This window comes from Pseudopipra pipra, chromosome 8, assembly GCF_036250125.1.
Source record: "Pseudopipra pipra isolate bDixPip1 chromosome 8, bDixPip1.hap1, whole genome shotgun sequence".
Taxonomy (NCBI): domain Eukaryota; kingdom Metazoa; phylum Chordata; class Aves; order Passeriformes; family Pipridae; genus Pseudopipra; species Pseudopipra pipra.
This window is the reverse complement of record NC_087556.1, coordinates 12,277,199-12,297,489: the sequence shown is the minus strand read 5'-3', so window position 1 is coordinate 12,297,489 and position 20,291 is coordinate 12,277,199. Positions and strand designations below refer to the sequence as shown.

Here is a 20,291-nt window from a genome sequence, read left to right as displayed (position 1 = left end):
CACCCTGGATGGGACCAGGCTTGTTGCAGCACAGGGACTCCCTGCAGTGGAGAAACTCCTCTCCCCATGGTCTGGGTCACGGTTATGCCGGGGCAGGTTTGCACTGCGAGCACCAGACTGTGGCTCCCAATCCATAACCAGGAACCCAGTGCAGCTGGTACTAAAATGTCGAAGGAAGGGACGTTCAAGAAAACCATACCACACTTGCTGATTTTTTTGCAGTACTTTTAATACAGCATTAAACTGCTAGAATACTAGAAGAAAGCTGTATACTATCCAGCAAATAAGGCACATGTCGGAATGCCATTGAATGGACAATCCACAACAGAGGTTTTACAGTCTCTTTAGCAACACAGTCACCAGATGAGCAAGCTGTCATCTTGATTGCTGAAGCAGAACTGGTACCTCTGAGGCCTTTGTCCATTGGTTTTGTTTGTTTGTTTTAGCTGTACAAGTTTATTAACAGTTACAGAAAAAGAAATTACACAAGTTGCCAACTGAATCTGACAAGGTCAGTGGGTACAGCTAAACAAATGTAATAATCATTAGGTTAATTTTTTTAAAGCTGAAGAAATTCATAAGATAGTGTTAGTTTTAGCACTATTAGACAATGCAGTGAGTGCTGTACTAAATAACCTTTTAAAGAAAACAAGAATCCAGTACAGGGTTGGGCAGACCTCCCATTTTAGCATGGTAAAATATCAAACTAAAAACTCAATCCTTCATAATATAATCAAACTACATGAAATGTAAAGTGTAAAATGCTTTGAATACGTGCACATGCATATTCTATATTGCTATGAGTTCTAATTAAAATAAACATAAACCCCTACAATAATCTACTTCAATCTTTTTCCTCTTATACCCTTTGATTGATATTATTGCTGTAGCCGATACTGCATAGCTGAGCTCACAGTTTGCAAAGAGTTGTGAAAGTCAAGTTAAACAGTGTCCCAACCAACTTTCTTCCCCTCTGGTTATGGGAAAGGAAAGAACCACCATTTGAAACCCAACACTTGTGCTTCGGAGTTTCTGAAAGCCGTGTCTCTACGGTGCTTTCAGTGTTTTTTGTGTCTCTCACAAGGCCATAAAGTGACAGTTTACTGTTATTTGCTCCTCACTTGCTACATGTCTAGTGATAGCTCTTCTAGCAATCCTTCCCCAAATACATAAATAAACTGTATAAGCATTTTCATATAAGTCTAAGCACTTGAATAATATACTGGTTACTTAATACTGATATTTTCATCCAAGGATAACAAAAACAATATGGCTTAAAGAATTGCAAGGTTTTTTTGTCAGAATTATGTACCAACTTTCATATAATATTTTATGTAGACAATATTTCCTTCTTAATGTAGTTCTGTTGCATACTTTATACAGACAAAAGCATTGTAAAAAAAAAAAAGTAAATTATTTCCATAAATATTTTCTTGAGGATACATCCTTAGTTCTGCAAAATACTGCAAAATATTTAAGAAAACTCTTACCTCTGTTAGTATCCTAGTTGAGAGAAAGGCCCTTCTGAAAGCTTCCAAATTTTAAAAACTTTGCCCAAAAAACAAACAATACTTTTTTAAAAAGGCCCTCAAATATATACAAAAAAGTTACTGCAAAGAGTTTCCAGATAAGATAACAATTCAGTATTATAAGAAATATTTGTAACCATTCAAAAATTTTAACATCTAAAAAGGTTTCCAAAATACACACATAGGATTAAAAAAAAAAATTGAAAGAAACTCTATGTCAAGTATAACTCAAGATAAATACACATCTGCAAGTAAAACTGTAAAATACTTCATACAGGGGTAAACATTTATATCAATCATCTATAGCTAGTAACTGCACACGATTGTCCCTTTGAAATTCATCCTAGAAACACAATCCATCATCCCTATATCTAAGATCTCAAACAGCCCTCTGAGCACTTGAGTGATACAACAAACTGAATGGACAGCACTGGTTTTGCAGATAGGAAAGAGATACGGGTTGAAGCCCAGGCGGGAGTGGAGCGATATCTGAAAGAATGATTTTTGTATGGGGATAGTTCCATCTCATTTTAAAATATGTTGGCAAAGGCAAGTGGAAAATATATGTCAATCTACTTAACTTGAAAAACACGTGTTGGTGATTTATTTCATACTGTTCAGTAGACAACTCTCAGGATCCATACTAGGAAAAAAAAAATTTTCTGCGTGACTTCAGGACAAAGAGCACTAATCTAGGAAGTCTGGCATTTCCAGAAGCTGTTAACTTTTGATCTTTTAAGTAGTTTTTTTTTTTAAAAAAAAAACCAAACTAGAGTGTCACAGTATGTAACCCATGTATAATCTAAATTTCACGTTATACAAAAAGGTAAAACGTAGATAATACTTCTAGGTATAAGGCTTCTCTCAGACACACGTAACTTCACATTTTTAGTTTAAAAACTAAGTCCCATATAATGGGGAACTTCAAAATACACCTATTTTCAGAAATAATATATACTCTTGTGTATTTATCTGAAATCAAAAAGCAAGTTTGAGACAAAAAGGCCTCAAACTTTGCTTGTGTGGCATCATTGTGTGGCTGTCTGTGGTAGCAGCAGTAGAAACTGGCTAAAATGGGCCCGTCCTTTAAACTACAGGGATTTTTCTTTATGACCATTAAATGAAGTATTTGTAACAACTTCATTGGAGCCTCATCAAGTTAAAGCAGCTAACCTACAACACACATTTCAAATTACTGGTATTTTTCTCCAGAGCAGTGCCAATGCCAAGGACAATTCAACGTGAAATGTTCTGACCAACTCATGAAACAAATTTTTTTTTTTTTTTTAAGAAATAAATGAAAGTTGAAAAAATCTCTAAAAAGGGGTGAAATTTAAAAAAAAAAAAGTGCATGCTGGATGGATTGGTAGGCTGTCAACAGCAAGCATCTGAGGTTAAAAATCCAGTTTGCCAAATAAATGCATAGAGCCAGATTGCTCTCAGGTACATCCCTAAAGAATATGCAATTTAGGGAGGCCTGTTTTGGTTTAAAATTCTTTACTGATGCTTGCTTCACCTCTGCTAAGACTGTCTACAAATGCCTTCAAGGATTGCTAGCTGATGTTCTAAATGTAGAGCTAGTTAAAGAGAACATCAGGAAGCATTCACAAAAACTTAAGAGAAATCAACTCCTTTTTTTTTTCCTGTCAAAAATCTGACTTTTTAAGTTTTGGAAAGTTAGTTACATCTATAGGTGAATTACCTTTGAAGGGAGGGAGGGAATAGAAGAGATCTACATTTTGTAACCAATTTTTTTTCCCTTTGAAATTCAGAATATTCAGAAATGTCCCTTCTGTGCCATTAGCTAAAAGCCAATAGGTCATAAGCTGTTATACATGACTTATGCAGATGTATTTTTCCAGCAACTCACAAACTACACAGACTTGAGTGTGGAGCAAATGCCCCGGGCCCAGTGCTGCAATCCTATGAGCAAACCTCATGCAGGGAGGGACAGAGGAATGCTCCCCTCGCATAAGCTTGGTGCTCCTGCCTTTCCCAGGCACCAGCTTGTCAGGGAGAGAGGTTTCAGCCCTGTGCAGGGAGGTGCCCAAGGCCTGATCACCTCTGCATCCCGCTCCAGGAGGGATCCGCGGTCTCCGACTTAGGCAGTACAAACTACGGCAGTGTTGCTTTTGCTCTTCCTCACACTGTGTTCCTTATTTACTTTTCCCCAACGTTAGTGCAGGGGAAAGTCTGTTCTCCTCTTTATTACAAATATGCTAAGTATTACTTAAATACTTTATATGTCTTCTGACTAAGAACGTATCACTGATATAAATACTGAACTCTTGTAACTATGCTCTTAAGAGTTATTATGCTACACCTATAGGCATTAATTGTGTTAAAGTAGATCACGTGTATTTTTAGTAGAATCTAAAAATCCATAAGCTTAAGGCATTGCCTTGCAGTGTTGAATGTGGATAAAAAATTTTTAACAGGGCACTGTCATGAAAATACCAGCACTTGCTTATAATGGTATCTTTAGTCAGCTTTTTGTCCAACCTGGTGGTGTGTGATACATTGATACAGCTATATCAAGGGTTGTGCTATTTTACTGATCTAGTGGTTATCATAACATGGAAACTATTTCAATACAGAACAAAACATTTGATAGCAACATCTTAGTTTCAAGGAGAAAAAAACCAAACAAAACATCTTCCCTTATCTTCATCTAAGGGGGTTTCTCTACACGTCCTTTAGCTGGATGTGAATCATCAAGATGATTTTTTTTTTTTTTTTGTTCATGTACTATTAAGTGCTCAAGAGGAAAAATAGATCTGGTTTAGAATGCTGCTCTTTCAAAATTACTCATGCTTGAAACAAACTATTGAGATTAATCCTAGAGGTCAAGCTTAGAAAATCCACCCCTAGATTTGCTTGTGTATTTTCTTATGCTTATTTGTATAGACAGATTAGTATCTTTGTTGAGAGAATTTGTCTCTAAGGTAATTTGTGAATCTGTGCAAAAGAATGCGTTTGCATTTGAAAATGCTAAAACTGCATGTCTTCACTGAGGCAACTAAACTGTTTATTAGTGTTACTTTCAATAATATAATTTGCAGCTATTTTAGTTGACGGAATTGCCAACTGGGCAAAAGTAGTTTCCAAGTAATTAATTTAGTTAATACTATTTTAGCATTACATAGCACTTTTCATCCAGTGATGCCAAAATACTTAGAGATATTAAGTAAACCTCACAACTCTCCTGTGAGGTAGGTATACTAAAGTATTATTATCCCCATTTTGCAGCTGGGGAAACTGAGGTCCGGAAAGATCTTGTGACTTGCCCAAAATCAGGGAGCTAATGGAAGAGCTGTGGTCAGAAGCCGGGGGTCAGAATGCTTATCCATTGCTCCATGTTATGATCAGTAGGCTGTGTTGCCTGGCCTACCCATTAATTATGAATTTGCAAGATATGCATGTGCCACTCCCACCACAATAAGCAGATGCAATTCTGCCCTGCTTATAGCAAAGCAGGGAAATGGCCAGAGTTTTACCCTAGAGAAAATTTGTAAAGAGCTTCCCATTTCCTATATGAATGCTTGCAGTAAGTTTTCAACTTGCTTTTTAAGAGCTTGACTGGACGTACAGGTAACATCCTGCTATCACTTGGCATAAACTCCCCTCTGTCTTTGCATTATGGAATTAGTCCTCAGAACAAATTTAGTTCACATCAAGTTGTTTAGGATTTAAAGTATTTTCTCTAAGTATCACTCACACAAATCAACCTCTCTAAAGGAAACTTCATAAAAATAGAAATTGTTGATGTAAAAGAATCCCCAATCTCAAACAAACATTATCCCTGTAATTTTTTAGTGAATGCTACAAGTGAATTGCTTGTTGTGTCCTTCTGCCAATGTACTCTTATGTAGACATACAAAGAGGATACTGTCTCAAGGTACTTTCAGTTCATATTTGCCAATCCCTGATGAGATCCTTCTTTGCAGCAGAATGCCCCTGCAAAAGGTTCTACCCAAAATGGGACAACAAAATATAACTCCTACATTTCTCCTCAACTGTGTAGGTGCTTCAGGAAGACAGAAAGAGGGAGGGTTATACAGTTTTTCCATGTCTCAAAACACCCCTATGGCTAACAAGTTTCGTATTATAACAAATTTCTATGGTAGTAAACAGGAAAAAATATTTCCAAAAAGTGGCTTTAAAACTACTATAAATAGTAAGTTTGGCTAATCTTTCAATTAAGGGTTTTAGAGACAGTTTTAAGTATTCTTATCCCCTTGTTCATAGAAAATTTAGTCTGTTTGTGGCCTAATGAACAAGCCATGCACACACAGGGACCATTTCAGTGGGATTATATGACAAGAGAAGGATCTGTTGCACAAGCAAGCCAGTTTCTTCTCCTCCAAAAACCTCTTGGAATCCTTCCCAATGCTCTGGGTCCCATTATGGTATTCCCTTTCTACCAAACTCACACCCTCAAACAATTATTCACTTTTTTTGCCATGTTCTGCAAAAATGATTTTGCCTAAGCCTTGCCCAAGAGATGGTAACAACTAGAAAAAGTCCAAGAAAACAGCAGCACAAAATTCTAAGACTTTCTAAAACTGGGAAAACAATAATTCTCCCTTTATCCTGTGGCTTGTTTCATCTTCCTTTGTCTTGTCATATAATAAGAACAATGTTGATGTTGTGGGCGAGTGCTTGGAATTAGTGGCCCCACAGTTATTGAACCTCTGCAAAAGCCATATGTAAAATACATATTCCTTGTGAATATTATACCTTGCCTTTTGAATAGTACTTCATTTCACCTGGCTGTGATAGAGGGTCTGTGTAAACAATCAGCAGAACCTGTAACTGTAGTTCTGTTGTGAACACCATCAATAACACTTTATATATGTGTGTGTACATATATATATACATTTACATATATATGTATACAAATCATAGTCCCGTAAATACCTGTTGCACGTGTGCACATGCACAGGAGAAATGTTACATTCTATTAATAGTAAGGCATATTATTAGATAGGCAATATTGGCAATTATTTTAGCTTTTATCTTGATTTGTTGTGTTGCTGTGGATCGCATGCTGCCAGAGAATCTTTAAGGATGATGGGGATGGGAAGAGGCCACTTGGAAGGTTTATTGCACACGGCGGCAGTAGTAGCCCAAAACTTTGCACTTCTCACACAGATGCTGAGGATGCTCTTTGCTCTGATCTGAAACATCCAGCCCGTCCGGCTTTTCCAGGGGTCTCTGCAGTGGAGGGAGGGAAATGAGATTAAATCCAAGGTTTTGTCACTGTTAACTCTTTATTATGCATGTGAAATCTACTTTTACACTTAACTGAGCTTTCTCCTAGTCATTAAAAAGCTACCATATTTCTTTCCTGAAGGGCTGGAGTGTTTTTTTCAGCCCTTCAGCTCTACATTGGTTCAGAGTGGCCTCACAACTTAATGTCATTCTTCATAAAGGTGGTGTTAACTTTGTTGTAGACAAATTATGAAAATACTGAATTGGGGACTTTATTTATAAAAGCAATAACAGAAAAGAGTTTATTCTCTTAGCTTCAGTAACTGAGATGTCCCAAAGGCTTTAACACCTCAAGCATGGGAATTCCATTACCCAGCAATACCAACAGGGATTGCCAATGTTGGGATTAGCTGCTATATCAAGAAACTTGTCTTGTCCATGCACAGATACTTCATAGAGAAATGGGGTTTTCCCAATACTTGGTCACATGTTTTTGAGGCCGAAATTTTGGAAGTAGAGCAGCTGCAAAGCTTTTAATCAAAAAACCCCCACTCAAACTAAAACAAACCAAAATCTAACCTCATGACATAATCCTTTGCCCTGACCCTGACTAATGAATTGATTATGTATTTTTAATAATATTTGTGAAATCACATGGTTGGAGGAAATTAAACTGGTTTTTTGTTAGTATATCTTTGTTCTTTCATTTTCCATGGCATGTAAAAGGCTTCACAGTCATTCTGAAAATAAAATGCCCATGTTGAATATTGCAATAAAGTTAATTTTATTTTTGGAAATCTGGAAATATTGGAAAGTGTAATAGGTAGAGAGGTGACAGAGACATGAGATAGAATTTCATAAAGTGCACCATTTGCTTGGAAAAAACTCCCAAAACAAAATTCCCTAACCCATAATTTATCTGTTTTCATGAAACGTGCCCCAAAGACTGTTTCATCACACAGTGCCTTCCCACAAAGTGGCTGTTCTACGAGACTGTGGTAGAGACAGCATGTGGTGTGAAATCTGGAAACTAGTCATAAGCTTCTCACTGTTTTTATAGGGATACTAGACTCTTGCTTATATCTTCAGAATAGGATTCTTGGAGCAAGCGGTGGGTAAATATAGCTTATACAATTTGGGCCCCTTATCTCTTAACACGTTTGCTAATCCTAAAGACTATACTTTATTTCCTTTTCTGTCCTTTATTTCCTTTTCCTTAATTACACCTGATCATCTAACATTTCATTTATAAGTTCTTCATCAAGCCACTTACCTGAGACCCTTTGGATAGGAACAGGGACATTTAAAGCTTTTTTTTTTTGCTATGTAACACTGCAAGAACAGCTATAAACTAGTGAGTAGAAGGGTTTCTCAGCTCTCTGAATAGCTAAAATGAGACAATATATTTTATTATCGTGAATAAGGGATGTCTGTAAGTTCTTGCTTGACTGTACTGGATTATAAGTGCAATACTCTTATTATATCGCACAGCTGGTGTTGCGCAATAACAATACTAAAACAATATATAGCAGTGATTCTGTGGTGATTGCCAATGGTTTGTTTCTGATTGAATGTTTTTAACCGTGATACTGTTCTGGACCAGATATGTGGAGTCTAACTCCATTTACATTTGAATTGAAATTGGATTTCCTGTGTCAGGAACGTAGACGGACTTCTTATCTCCTCCAAATCCTTTAACCTCCTCCTGCAACCCCAATGAGCTTTGAATGACTTGTTGGATGTCAGCATGTTGGGATTTGAGATCAGAACCAGCAATTCAGTTTCTAGGCTTGCAGACCAAGCACTGGTGCAGGTACTGCTTTTATCACAGCACAGTGAGTTAAATAAGTTTTATTTGGTCAGAAAAACTGCCTTTCTGCCTTATCTACCACTTACTCCACCAACATCAGCCCACAAATTTTCTTCAAGAATTTGCATGACATAAATGTAGTCAAAGCCCAGGTTCAGGAGTCCCAGGAGTTAATTTACACTCCTCAACAAAGAATAAGAGTTTTGAAATGCTACACTTAAAACAGGCTATTTGACTCAGCTCTGACTGCTTCTACATGCTAGCTGTGTTCTGATTAAAGAGAAAAAATACAGCAGTTATCATGTTTATTGATATAAGCCAGATTTCTTTTTTAATATGCAAGGCCTTGGGAATCATTTTTCCTGGAAATAGTGCAAAGGACATTGGGAATGCCTTGAAGCGCCAAGAGTTTTTGGATGGTTTTCAGAAACAATAGCTCTCCGTGGTTTGCTTTCCCCCTGCGTTGATTGAGCTCAGCTTTTTGGCCTGCAAAACATTTTGATTTCAGAAATGTTATTGTTACCAGTGTGTTACGACACAGAGGCTGGGGAGAGAGGGGTTACAAAGGCAGGAAAGCAGGTTGCCAAGGGCCAGCTGGAAGGAACAGAGCCGTGCAGAGCCCAGACTACATTTCTGGTGAGGCTTCGAAGCTGACAGTGTGCTTGCATGGTCTGTGCCTCAAAAACACTTCAACCCAACTTCTGCATGGAGTCCCAGCTTATCTCCATTTGCCGTTTTCTCTTCATGGGTTTCTTGCGAGGCAAAAAAGAACCCTTCATCCACCCTGAGTAGCAAGCGTTCTTGTTCTGCTGCTATCTGTCGCTTACTAATTGTGGAGAACTTAAAAGTGATAATCTTACACCCTTGGAGCCTTTCTTACACCATGCTCAAAGTGTAGGGCATTAGTCAAAGAGCTGTGAGTCCATCAAGGCTGAACTTCCTTGGCACAGGCTGGACAATTATCAGCTCTGTGTGGTAGAAGCAGCAGACACTGGCACAAGAGGGGTGCAGCAGGGTTGGGCTGCAGCATGCTCCATATTAGCTTTGGGGATTGCCTGAATTATACCAGTGACTGAGGAGGCTGCAGGAGCTCTGTGCTGCTGCTGAGAACTCAGCCATGCGTTTGGAGAGGGTGTGGAGAAGGGAACAGGCTATTTGGCTGAAAAATTAATTCCTCTCCTTAGAAAGAGGTGAAATGGAGCTTGTAAAACCACAGTAAATCCTGCTATACTCCTGTGGGGAAAGGTATGCTTTTTTACATTAAATGGAGAGTTTAATAGTTCAATTTTTGTTGTCCTTTTTTTCTTGAAATGCAAGCATCCACAATGGCATTCTTACATTCTTCACTTTTGTGCATCTTTCTTTAATTTTCTCCTAGTAGTTGCAGGGTGGAAATAATTTTCTGCAGCTTCACCAGGAAAACATTTGGTGGTGGTGAATAAAGCTATTGCCTCAGGGGAATGAAGTTGAAATAAATTTAAATTTATATAGCAATTCCTGACCTGCAAATTAACTTTTGATTGTGAATTATTGCTGTCCTGCTCTACATGTACTGAATGAACTCTGCATTCCCCAAAAGTCAGTTAAAATCTAAACCCCTCAAAACAAAAAGCTCACCTTTATGAAGTGTTAGGTATCAGAGAAAACATCACCAGGATATCTTGAGGAAAATTGCTTCCACTACGAAGCAGAATGGAATAATGTGCTTATGTTTGTATTTAGAAGATTGAATTTTTTTCTGCTGTAGAATGGAATAGCTTGATTGTACCACTGATGGATAAAGAATTGCATTAGAATCCCAATGTGAGAAAACATCTAAAAATAATTTTCTGGACTTACTTACATCAAGTCTTAATGGAGCAAATGAGATGATTAAATGTCAGATTAGAGATGTGAATAGAAAAAGATTCTACAACTATAGCTGGTAGGATAATTGTTAGGTTAACAGTCTTAAGGAGCCATAGCTAGAAAACACATGCTATCACAAATTTGTAAATTTTTAGTCCAATAAAAGAAATTATGCACCGGGGAAAAAAAGATCAAATGCAACATGCATTCTTGAGCAGCAGACCCTCTGTTTTTCTATCTGCCTGGGGGAAGAGGGACATTAACAAGGCCCTTGGCTGTCACTATGGATCTGGGAGGCAGTGGTAAGGAGGCTGCAGATCAGAGGCATGATGCTCAGAGGGAGCAAGCAGCCACTGTCAGCAGCATGCCTCTGGGACAGGCCAGCCAGGAATGACTGATAACAGCATGAGGTAAATAGTGAAAATCTCTTTAGAGTTCAGAAAAGGAGCAGTCTGGGGTGAACTGTATTGCCATTGCTGGAGTACACAAGCATGGGCATGCTGGGGAGGGTTTATTAAATCTAAAGGGCCAAAAGAGCATACTTGTGGGCCTGGAACTATTGAAAAGTTTATTGGGCTTGAGTGATCATACCCACCCCCTCCCCATACTGAGGGAAGAGAGGTGGCTGTGGTTGCACTCAGATAAGGGAATTGTGATGGGACCACTGAATTGCCCATGAAAGTAATAACTTGGATATCATGAAGTATGTATTTACATACCAAATTATTTCCAGTCCAACAGTAAATTCCTGACAGCTGGAGGAAAATAGTGTCCAAGAGGACAAGTCGGTCACCAGATGGCTGGTTCTGCACCAGTGCAACAGCTGTCATCACAAACAGCACTGGAGCCAGCCACAAAGTCGGAGAAGAAGCCTTGATAAGAGGCCAGCCAGGAAGTAACCACAGGCGCAGATGTTGCTGCTATAGTAGGCAGGGGAAGAAAATGAGAATTCAGAGCTTGGCATCTGGGCTGTTTGAGTGCCAAGAACACTGGAGAATGACTACAAGAATTGGCTTAGTTGCTGGAGCAGGGTAAGAAGGAGCATAAACAACCACAAAATCCAAATTCCTTGGAAAAATAAGAGGTGGGTTTAAGTCCCATCTGAGATGCCTGTTTATGTTTAGAGTAGCTAAAGAAACTACCCAGGAAACTACTTTAGAAATTGCCATAGAGCAGCTTTGTCAAGGTAGCTTTTTAGTCTTTGATAAAGCTTGAGCTCAACAGTTTTTGCCCCATGTGCTGTGCATTCCTGTAAGCACTCCCATGGGGAGGTTTGCTTCTTGAGGGACACAGTGAAAATGCAAAAGGAGGAACACAGTGGAACAATTTAGTTATGAAAATAAAAAGGCATTCAAAGCTTGATTGAGATGAGGAGCAGTTTTGCAGCTCAGGTGTGAGAGCCACCCAACTCTCTGCTCTGTGAATGAATAGCAGCAGCTCTGCTATCATGCCCTTGTGTTACTTCTTGTAATACATGCTCTACCATCTCTCTTAAATGCTGAGATTTAGAGCTGTATTTGTAGAGCACTCTAAAGTATATATGCAGCTGTGAAATTGCTGAGAAAACTTTTCCTGTCCCAGAGAGGTTGAAAGCTTGTTCTCACAGATAGCCCATGTGGACTAAGAGCATAGGGCTGAACTGAGACATTGCTTGTGGGGAATTGGCACGGGATAGTTTCCTGAAGTGAAATGAGCCTCCAGGAACAAAGAGCAGGTGGCAGGGAAGTGTGGCTGCTTTCCTCTCCAGGGACCCACTAACGAAAGGTAAGGATAGGAAATCAAGATTTGAGCATAGCTGCTCAAGCCATTCACAGAGGCAGCATATGTGCTAGAATGGCTACCCCAGAGCCACCCAGAGTGGAGAATATTACCTTCAGTGCTCTGATATCATTGCCTGAGCCAGTTACATGGGAGTACTTGGGCACGAAACCATCCCTTGTGAGACATTGACAAACGCTACAGTAATGAGAAGTCCACAGATTTGGGAAAGAAACTGGGGAAGATGAAATACAGCTATGGAGATGAGGATGGGAGAAAAGGGCAGATCTGGCAACTGAGATCAAACTCCTAATTCACTGCAATAAATATTGAGCCATCCTAAAGTAAGGATTTCAAGTTTTTTAAACCTAAACTGGACACAAGCATCCTATTCTCCAGGGGGACATAGCAAGGCCTGGTGATTAGATTTCAGCTATTGAATAGACTCTACCAAGGTTGAATAGACTCTACCAAGGTTGATCTGCTTGGTGACAAACTCAGGGAATGCAGAAATACTCACTTGGGCATAAAAGAGGATGGGAAGTACCCTTGGAGGTCGTTATTGTATCTTGTCTATATCCACAGCTTCCTGTAAATGTGTCCTCTACTGTTTAGGCTCATGTGTGGAACAGGGGAGGTTGGCTTGGCCTGGTATGAGTTTTTATGCTGTATATACTATGGTGAATGGAGACTTTCTGTCATATGCCCTCACCAGGGAAATGTGGCCCCTGGCTGTTTTAGACATGGGCTGAGATATTTACGGTTTTTATAGTTTTGGAAGCTCTTGTAACTTGACAAAAGGATAGTTCAATTTTAAGGAACCAGCAGTGATTTTCACCTGCTGATAAAATTACTATTATTTTTTAAAATAATATTCCAGATACTCTGTTTCTGTAAGTTAAAATTACAGGTTTACCAAATGGTAGGGCAAGGAGTAAAAAAAAAGGAGATGATGAATTCCAACACGTTGGCAAAGAGAAATATTGACAAGATTGTTTGAAAGTAGAAATAATTAATTTCACTAGAAGTAAATATTGTCTGATCTTGAATGGAGGTCAGACTTCTCCAGTTCATCTGGGTTTTGTTAAACCAAGGAAAACAATCCATTTATGGATTATCTGTACTATGATCACATCACATAGTGCAGTGACTTCTGTTTCGAAGTGTCTGTTCTTTCCATGCAACACTGATTTCTTTTCTTTTTTTTATGGAGTTAAAATGGCACAAAAGAAGTGTGGTGTCTAGGGAGAGGCAACATCTTCTCTTAGTGAGTTTCCTTTAGGTGTCCAATGGAAGATTCAGATGAGAGTGAAAATAATCTGATCCCATATAATAAAAGCAGAAGGAGCACATAATTAGCTGAGGACACCAACTGAGAGGGAAGTGATGGCTAAAAACTTCTAGAAGTGCATAGGAATTCAAACATGAATGATGACTCTGCTATGGTAGGTACCAACAAAATAATCAAAATCTAAAGAATAAATAGGAAACATATGCAAAAAATGTTAAGGTGGTGTAACAGTGCTGTTTAAAAAAATTACTAAAATCATCTCATGTGCACAAGATTTTTTTGTGCTGTAACTCTCAAACTAGAAATACTGGACTTGTAATTACATCTTTCACTGTGCTTTTACAAAATACAGTTGTTAGTATAAGAGTACTGGTGAGTGGGTAGAGCATATTTTCCAGAATGGTGCAGAATAACACACACAAATGTTGATAAATGTTTAGAGAGCCTGGCGTGGAACTGGATGCTTGGACAAAAACCATATATGGGCTGGCAAACAGGAGGCTCTGTCAAGAAGCAGCACAGACCTCCTGCAGCCTGTTGGCTCTCCTCTGCTGCTGGCTCTGCATGAACTGATGCTGTTCTCTTTACTGCCAGGCTATTGCTGTTATGTTTAATCAGAAGCAACACAGAGCACCTCTGCAAGAATGAAAAAGACTAGGAAGGATGACAATGGCAACACTGAGAAATAGAAGTACATGGAGGTGAGGCAGTGACACTGGGATGTAAAAATCTTTCAGCTCGAGGTTCTAAGTTCACATTTTGGGGAAGAGCACTAGTGACTGGCTGCAAGTTATTTATATGAAGAAGCCTAGCAGAAATATAGTCTTGTCCCAAAGATCTCAAATAACTGCAATACCTACTGGTGGGACAGGAACACATGGATAGACAAGAAGAGCAAAGCTCTTCCACATCCTTGAGTTATGGTGTCCTTAGAGAATGGCATGCAAACATAGCAATGGGGTTCAGCTGTGGAAACCTGCACTGCACATGCTGTGATTATTCCCCAGAAAACACCATGTATGTGACTCCAGGGCAAGCACAGCTTATGGCAGCACTGTAAACTGCAACCCTTCCAACAGTATGTCTCTGGTTTTAGTACTACTAAGCAGATAAGTTGCCATGAGGGGCAACTCTGGACAACTGATGACTTGCAAAACTTCTTTACTACAGAATGTACATATCCAAGTCTACAATGCCTCTTGTACGGTGTCCATGAGACACCTCTTGAATGATTTCTTGACTCTTTGAACATTAACATAAATGATGGAAAGAACTTAGAAAAACAAGGTAAATATTTATGAAGTGTTATAAATCAATGACCTTGTAATTTCTCTCACCCTCAAGACTGTAGTTCCATGCATGTGATAAATGACTTCATTGCTCAGCCTGGATTTTGGATTTTTTAGACAAGCTGTCTAAACTGAGGCAAGGAACAGGAGACCTTCTAAGCTTTGAGATTGTCTCAAGTTAGTGTTATTAACCAAGGAATTTTTTAGGCAAGAGTAATCTTCGTATTCTCTTTTATCACTGCTCTTTGTAGGTAGACAGAGCCCCTTGATGAAATCCAACAGGTGAAAAAAAGTAGTACACATAAGAAATAACTGCTGACACCAGTGGAATGAAGCAATAAATTGATATAAATATGAAGAGAATTGGAAGAACTAGGAGGCCCATTTTTATTGGTGAACTTGTTTTACTCTCAGATTAAAAGGCCCCACAGTCTGTTTCTATAAGAAAGGCAGGTAAAGATTTTGGGTTTGAGGTATTTTTACTGAAAAAAAGAATGTTCAAATTGCAACTCTGACGCCTCTCCAGATTTCCAGGACTGAGACAAACAGCTCATCTGGGAAACCATTTGCTGTGATATGCTGTAGTACATGTCAAGTTCTGTTTAACCCTTACCCACACTTTACAAAGTCAAGAGCATTCCTAGTTCCAAACCTGTTGCCAGCAGGTCTGCACTTCTCCTACCTGTTTGTGAGGATAAACGTTAATGTGGCACTTGATACATTCTTGTCCCATGTTAGCCCAGGAGTTTCCACTCATCCATTTTCTCTTGCATTTGGGGCACTTATATTCACCAAAGCAGCGTTTCTTGCCCTGGTATGGTGTCAGGCCTTCTCCTTTTGGACGAGCCTACAAAACAAAGGGAAGTAGCAATGAATGACTGAAAATGGGTGGAGGGAGGGTAGCAGAAAAGTGAAGGGTTTTTTAATTAGGAAGCTTTGGGCAAAAGATAATGAAGGCAGACAGGAAGGTCATATCCTCTTAATAAAGAGTACATATGTTGAAGCTGAGAGTTGTTTCTGTAAGAAGTGTTCAAAAGTTCAAGAGGACTTATAATACTTGTTAGTGGCAGTGAACATAGTGCACAGGCATATTTCTAAATACCTTCTCCAACAGTTTTAATATTGGCTTCATTATAAGATCATCTCTCTTGCATACATATTGCTAGTAATATCTATATAATCTGGAGGAGTAGCTCACTACTAAAGGACTACTTTTTAACTAGAAATTCTAGTTAAGAAATCTAGTATATTCTCCACTGAAACCTGACATTAAGAAGATTTTTAATAATTCAGCTTTGCACAGCCTGTAAAGAATTAAATATTGGCAATTCATTAGTATGTGGATTATCACATGGGAGCGCACAAACTGGGATTGAGTATGAAGGAAAGACATTTTGATTAGTGGAAATAATAACTTTTATTAAATTTGTCTGGTTTCTGGCTCTTGGTAAATGGTTTTACTGATTTCTACCTTTTGAAGGAAACAGGAAGGGATTCTCAAATGGACTGGTTTGATGTCCAAATGTTAAATGTCCCTTAAAGAAAGCCTTTTTATCTAGGGAAGTTGGTAGAGTTGTCAATGACCTTATGCAAATACCACATTTATTTTTTGTAGATACATTCACTCGCTAAAACTGTGTGTGGTACTTAACAAAATGTAGCAAGGTACCTGAAAAATTAATATGTTAATGTGAAGATGAGAGTATTGCATACAGCTGTCCTAACATAGCTGCAAAGATGAAGCCATTTTCCAGAGTCTCTAGCAGGTGTTGAAATACTGTCCATGTATTCACTATGTTTAGTTTGTTGTTGCCTAATGGCAGATTTTTTTTGCCTGTGTAAGTGGCAGAGTCGTATGATCACCTATCAAAGGATTCCTTGTCACTTATTTTTATGTCACACCTAAGCAGCTTTTCTTTTTTAAGGTTCCCAGACAAAGTTTACGAAGGTTAAATGACCCATCATGCTGGGAAGGCGTTTTTTTTTTGTTTGTTTTTTGTTTTGGGAGCTCGTACAATTTCTCAGTGTGTAGATCCAAATTGCTTGCGATGTGAAAACATGGGCTGCAAAAGCAGGTGGTTGGCAGAAGCTCTGAGACTCCTCTCCCGTGGCTGATGGAGAGGGTGTACACTGTGTTACCTCCAGGGTTGCACGTGGGAGCAAGAGGCAAAGGAACATGGAGTGTGCTCTCCCCCACATGTGGTGGGTGGAAGAGCAGGGGACCCCAAACCTACTCTGGCCTTTTTTTTTCTCCTCTGTAGTGTCAGTAAACAACATTCTCTGGGGTTTTTTATGCTTATTCCTCAGCACAGCAATATTCTTTAAAAGATCAGATCAGTAGCGATCCGATCACATCTATAATAATTTGTTTCATGACACTCAGTCTGCCAAGCCACTGTAAATATTCTGGCTCATTGCAAAGATGAAGTTGACACCAGGACACACGTATTTGCAGTAGTATTGCACAGAAGAAAAAAAAAGTTCATTGCTGTAATGAGAAACATTCTGACTTTCACAACTATATGAGTGCTGGCAGGCACCCAGAGTGTAACCCTCTGATCCATGGTGTCCCTTGATAAGGATGAGAGATTGCAATTGAATATAGGGCAGGAAAATGTCAATTTATGGAGACATCCTTATTCTGAACACTTAATTCGGTTCTGCCTCTGAGGAGCTCGTAGCACAAGTCAGTGTAAGAAGGAGCCACATGCTCTCTTCATTTAGAAATTCTCATGGAATTGAATAGGAACCCTGTATAAAGAAAGCTCTCATGATTGAGAGACCTTCCCCCTCCTCCTGAGGCATCACAGATTTCTTTATATGCAGTTTCAATTGGGGCTATGTTATTGAACAGAAGCAAGCTATTTCTGATTCTCTAAGTCACACTCTACTTAAAAACTCCTCTTGCAGTCAGACCTGGGAATGCAGCTTCCTTGCCCCTACCAAGCAGCAGTCCTTTCAGAAAACGTGCAGGTCACAGAGTTCATTATTTCCAAAGTAATAACACTGACTTTGGAGACAGAGTGTGTCTTAGAAGTCTTGTAAATGTTTACAAAGAGTATTTAAACATAACACTCCCACTGCAATATGTTATGTCAGCCATAAAGAGCATTTAAACTTCAGACTCCCACCGCAATATGTTGCGCCAGCCACAATTCACAGACAGGAAGCTTTCAGGGATGGCTGCTTTGGGCAGGCTTGTAACTATGGGTTTCTCCAGGTCTGGTAGTTGACTTCAGAGACACCAATACCCTGAAATGCTCTGCCCTCACAAATGCACAGGGGGGCACTGAAGATGCTAGTCTGTGAAGTCTATGTGTACAGCCGGGCATTAGAAATGGAGGCTTTCCAAATTAGAAGCTACTTTAAAAATCTCGCTTATCTGACTTTCTCAGCAAATCGGAAACAGAACCAGGAAAAGAATGCAGGAGCACTGACTCTGTCGGTAATTTCCTGTTATAATTGCTAGACTAAACTTCTGATTTATTTTTATTTTAACTTTTCGACTGTCACAGCTCCCTCCTTAGTCAGTGACTTTAATTAGCTTGCTGGCGAAGCTACAGCATTCTCTGTAGGTGTTTTGCTATTCTGCTTTATGGATGTTTATATGTTGCCCTAACAGATATTATTTTCCTGCCCATATCTTCAGTTTCCCTAACTGTGCCCCACAGGGAATTTGGATTCTCAAACAAGCAAGCTCATTTTCTCTAGCGAGAAACATCATTAGGAAGCACTGACAGCAGCAAAGGCAATCCTCCAACTCCCTCCACCCTTCAGATCCAAACAAAACAGATATTTGACAGTATTTGGTGGAAGGCAAAACCTGACTGAGATACACTAACACTCTGAGAGATCTGAGGCTGGGTGTTTTCTTTTTTTCTTTTTTTTTTTTTTTAATATTATTTAAAGTGTCTGGCTCCAGCAGCAGCACAGCTGAATTGCACAAACATTTCCAAGAAACAGCTTGCTCCTTGGCGCAGGAGCAGCCAGCCCTGCCCGCAGGGTGCTCGAGCACCCAGTCACTCTGCAGCAGAGGTATCTCAGCCCTCGTCCAGCCAGAGGGCAAGAGCTGTTTTCACCAGTTCTTAACCAAGTGCCAAAAAGGAGCAAGAATATACATTTTGTCATTTGGTATCAATTTAAAGACCCTTCTTTTACGGAATGTGGGATTTACCTTGTTTAAACCATTAGCCTCCTATTCCTTTCCCATCCCAGCTCCATTTGAATGGTGGTTAATAATAGGCCTCGGTTGGTGTTTAGATCTTGCAATTCCTGTTCTGAGCATTATCTCTTCTTACTCTTTATGCAGATAGGGATTTATTTATGTCCAGAGTTAACCTGGCAGAGTTATGCCCCTGTTAATAATGGTACAATATTTTGTTACCATGTTAACATACGCTGTCCCATTGCCTGTAGGCTCAGGTAGTCCCTGGCCTGGTTTCTATCCATGTCTGCAAAAACTTGTGTATGTGTTCACTCAGACATTTCAAGGATTTACCTCATCCAGGACAGGTAGGCCTTTGGGGAGGATCAAAACTGAACAGATTTTTATGCAAGGAGAAACTAGCCATTGCTTATGTCTCAATGTAGAGATCAAGGCATAGGCAACAGATCCTTTGTGCTGTTTTGTCTTTGGACAAATGCTGAGACAAATGAAACCACCTCTGCAGGTGTACCTAGCCAGTGGGTGTGTTTGCCTTAGCTGGATACAATGAACGTACAAAACCAGTGGATTTTCTGTGGCACAGTAATGAAAGTTACCTCAATATTCCATCCCTCACTGACACCCAGCTGCCTCTATTTTTCATCCTCTTTCTTTCTTCAGCCAAAACCACAAATTGGCCATAATAAGATTTTAAAAGTATTTAAGTTGAGCTTTTCTGCTGGTAACTGGCCAGTCGAGCTCTCTCTCAACCTATCACACAGTGCATTTCATGAAGGAATCTGCCAAATCACTTGGCAGTGACAGACATAATAAAGGACTCTTTGCTTCTCTGCTTTCCCTAAACAATTCACTCAAAGTATCAGTTTGCAGAGTCAGCAAAAACAAAACACACCCCCCCCATGCCCTGTTTAAAGCTGGATTCATTTTAAACAACATGGGACTGAGAATTTCCTCAAAGCAAAATAAAATATAGAGGAACAATGTAGTTAATGCTTTTCTTCCCCTCATCTTCCCCCAAGTTTGTTTTGCACAGCTGAAAAGCTGTGTACAGCATGGGGAAAGATGAAATCAGCATGACACTGGTAGGTGGATCCCCTTTATAGAAGAACTCTGTGAGGGTCTGCTTGTAAGCATGCATCATCAAAAATGAAGCAGAAAAGCAATAATAGCAAACAACAGCTTGATGCTCTGACTGGCTCCCAAGTGGTTTGTGGGAGTGGGAGGGTCAGAGCTGTATTTTGAAATGTGAACCCTTCAACACTCTTGACTGAAAGTCTGCACAACTAGGAGATGGCATTAAAAAAGCCCTAGCACTCTTATTTTGGTGCTACTGTAAGTGTGTATTTTTAATAAAGATGAAATGATGATAATGCATACCCAAAATGTC

The 20,291-nt window shown here is 39.3% G+C and overlaps 1 protein-coding gene across 1 annotated transcript in view; it reads right to left on the bottom strand.

Annotated features, from left to right (window-relative positions):
• Positions 1 to 208: 208 nt before the first annotated feature.
• ZCCHC24 (zinc finger CCHC-type containing 24) overlaps positions 209 to 20,291 on the bottom strand; it is a 110,548-nt gene continuing 90,465 nt past the window's right edge. Inside the window, exons 3-4 of the mRNA XM_064662562.1 lie at positions 15,422 to 15,586; positions 209 to 6,746 (exon numbers count right to left, since the gene is read on the bottom strand). Of these exons, the coding sequence (XP_064518632.1) occupies positions 6,633 to 6,746; positions 15,422 to 15,586 (279 nt within the window). The 3' untranslated portion in view covers positions 209 to 6,632. The remainder of the gene's footprint in view (positions 6,747 to 15,421; positions 15,587 to 20,291) is intronic.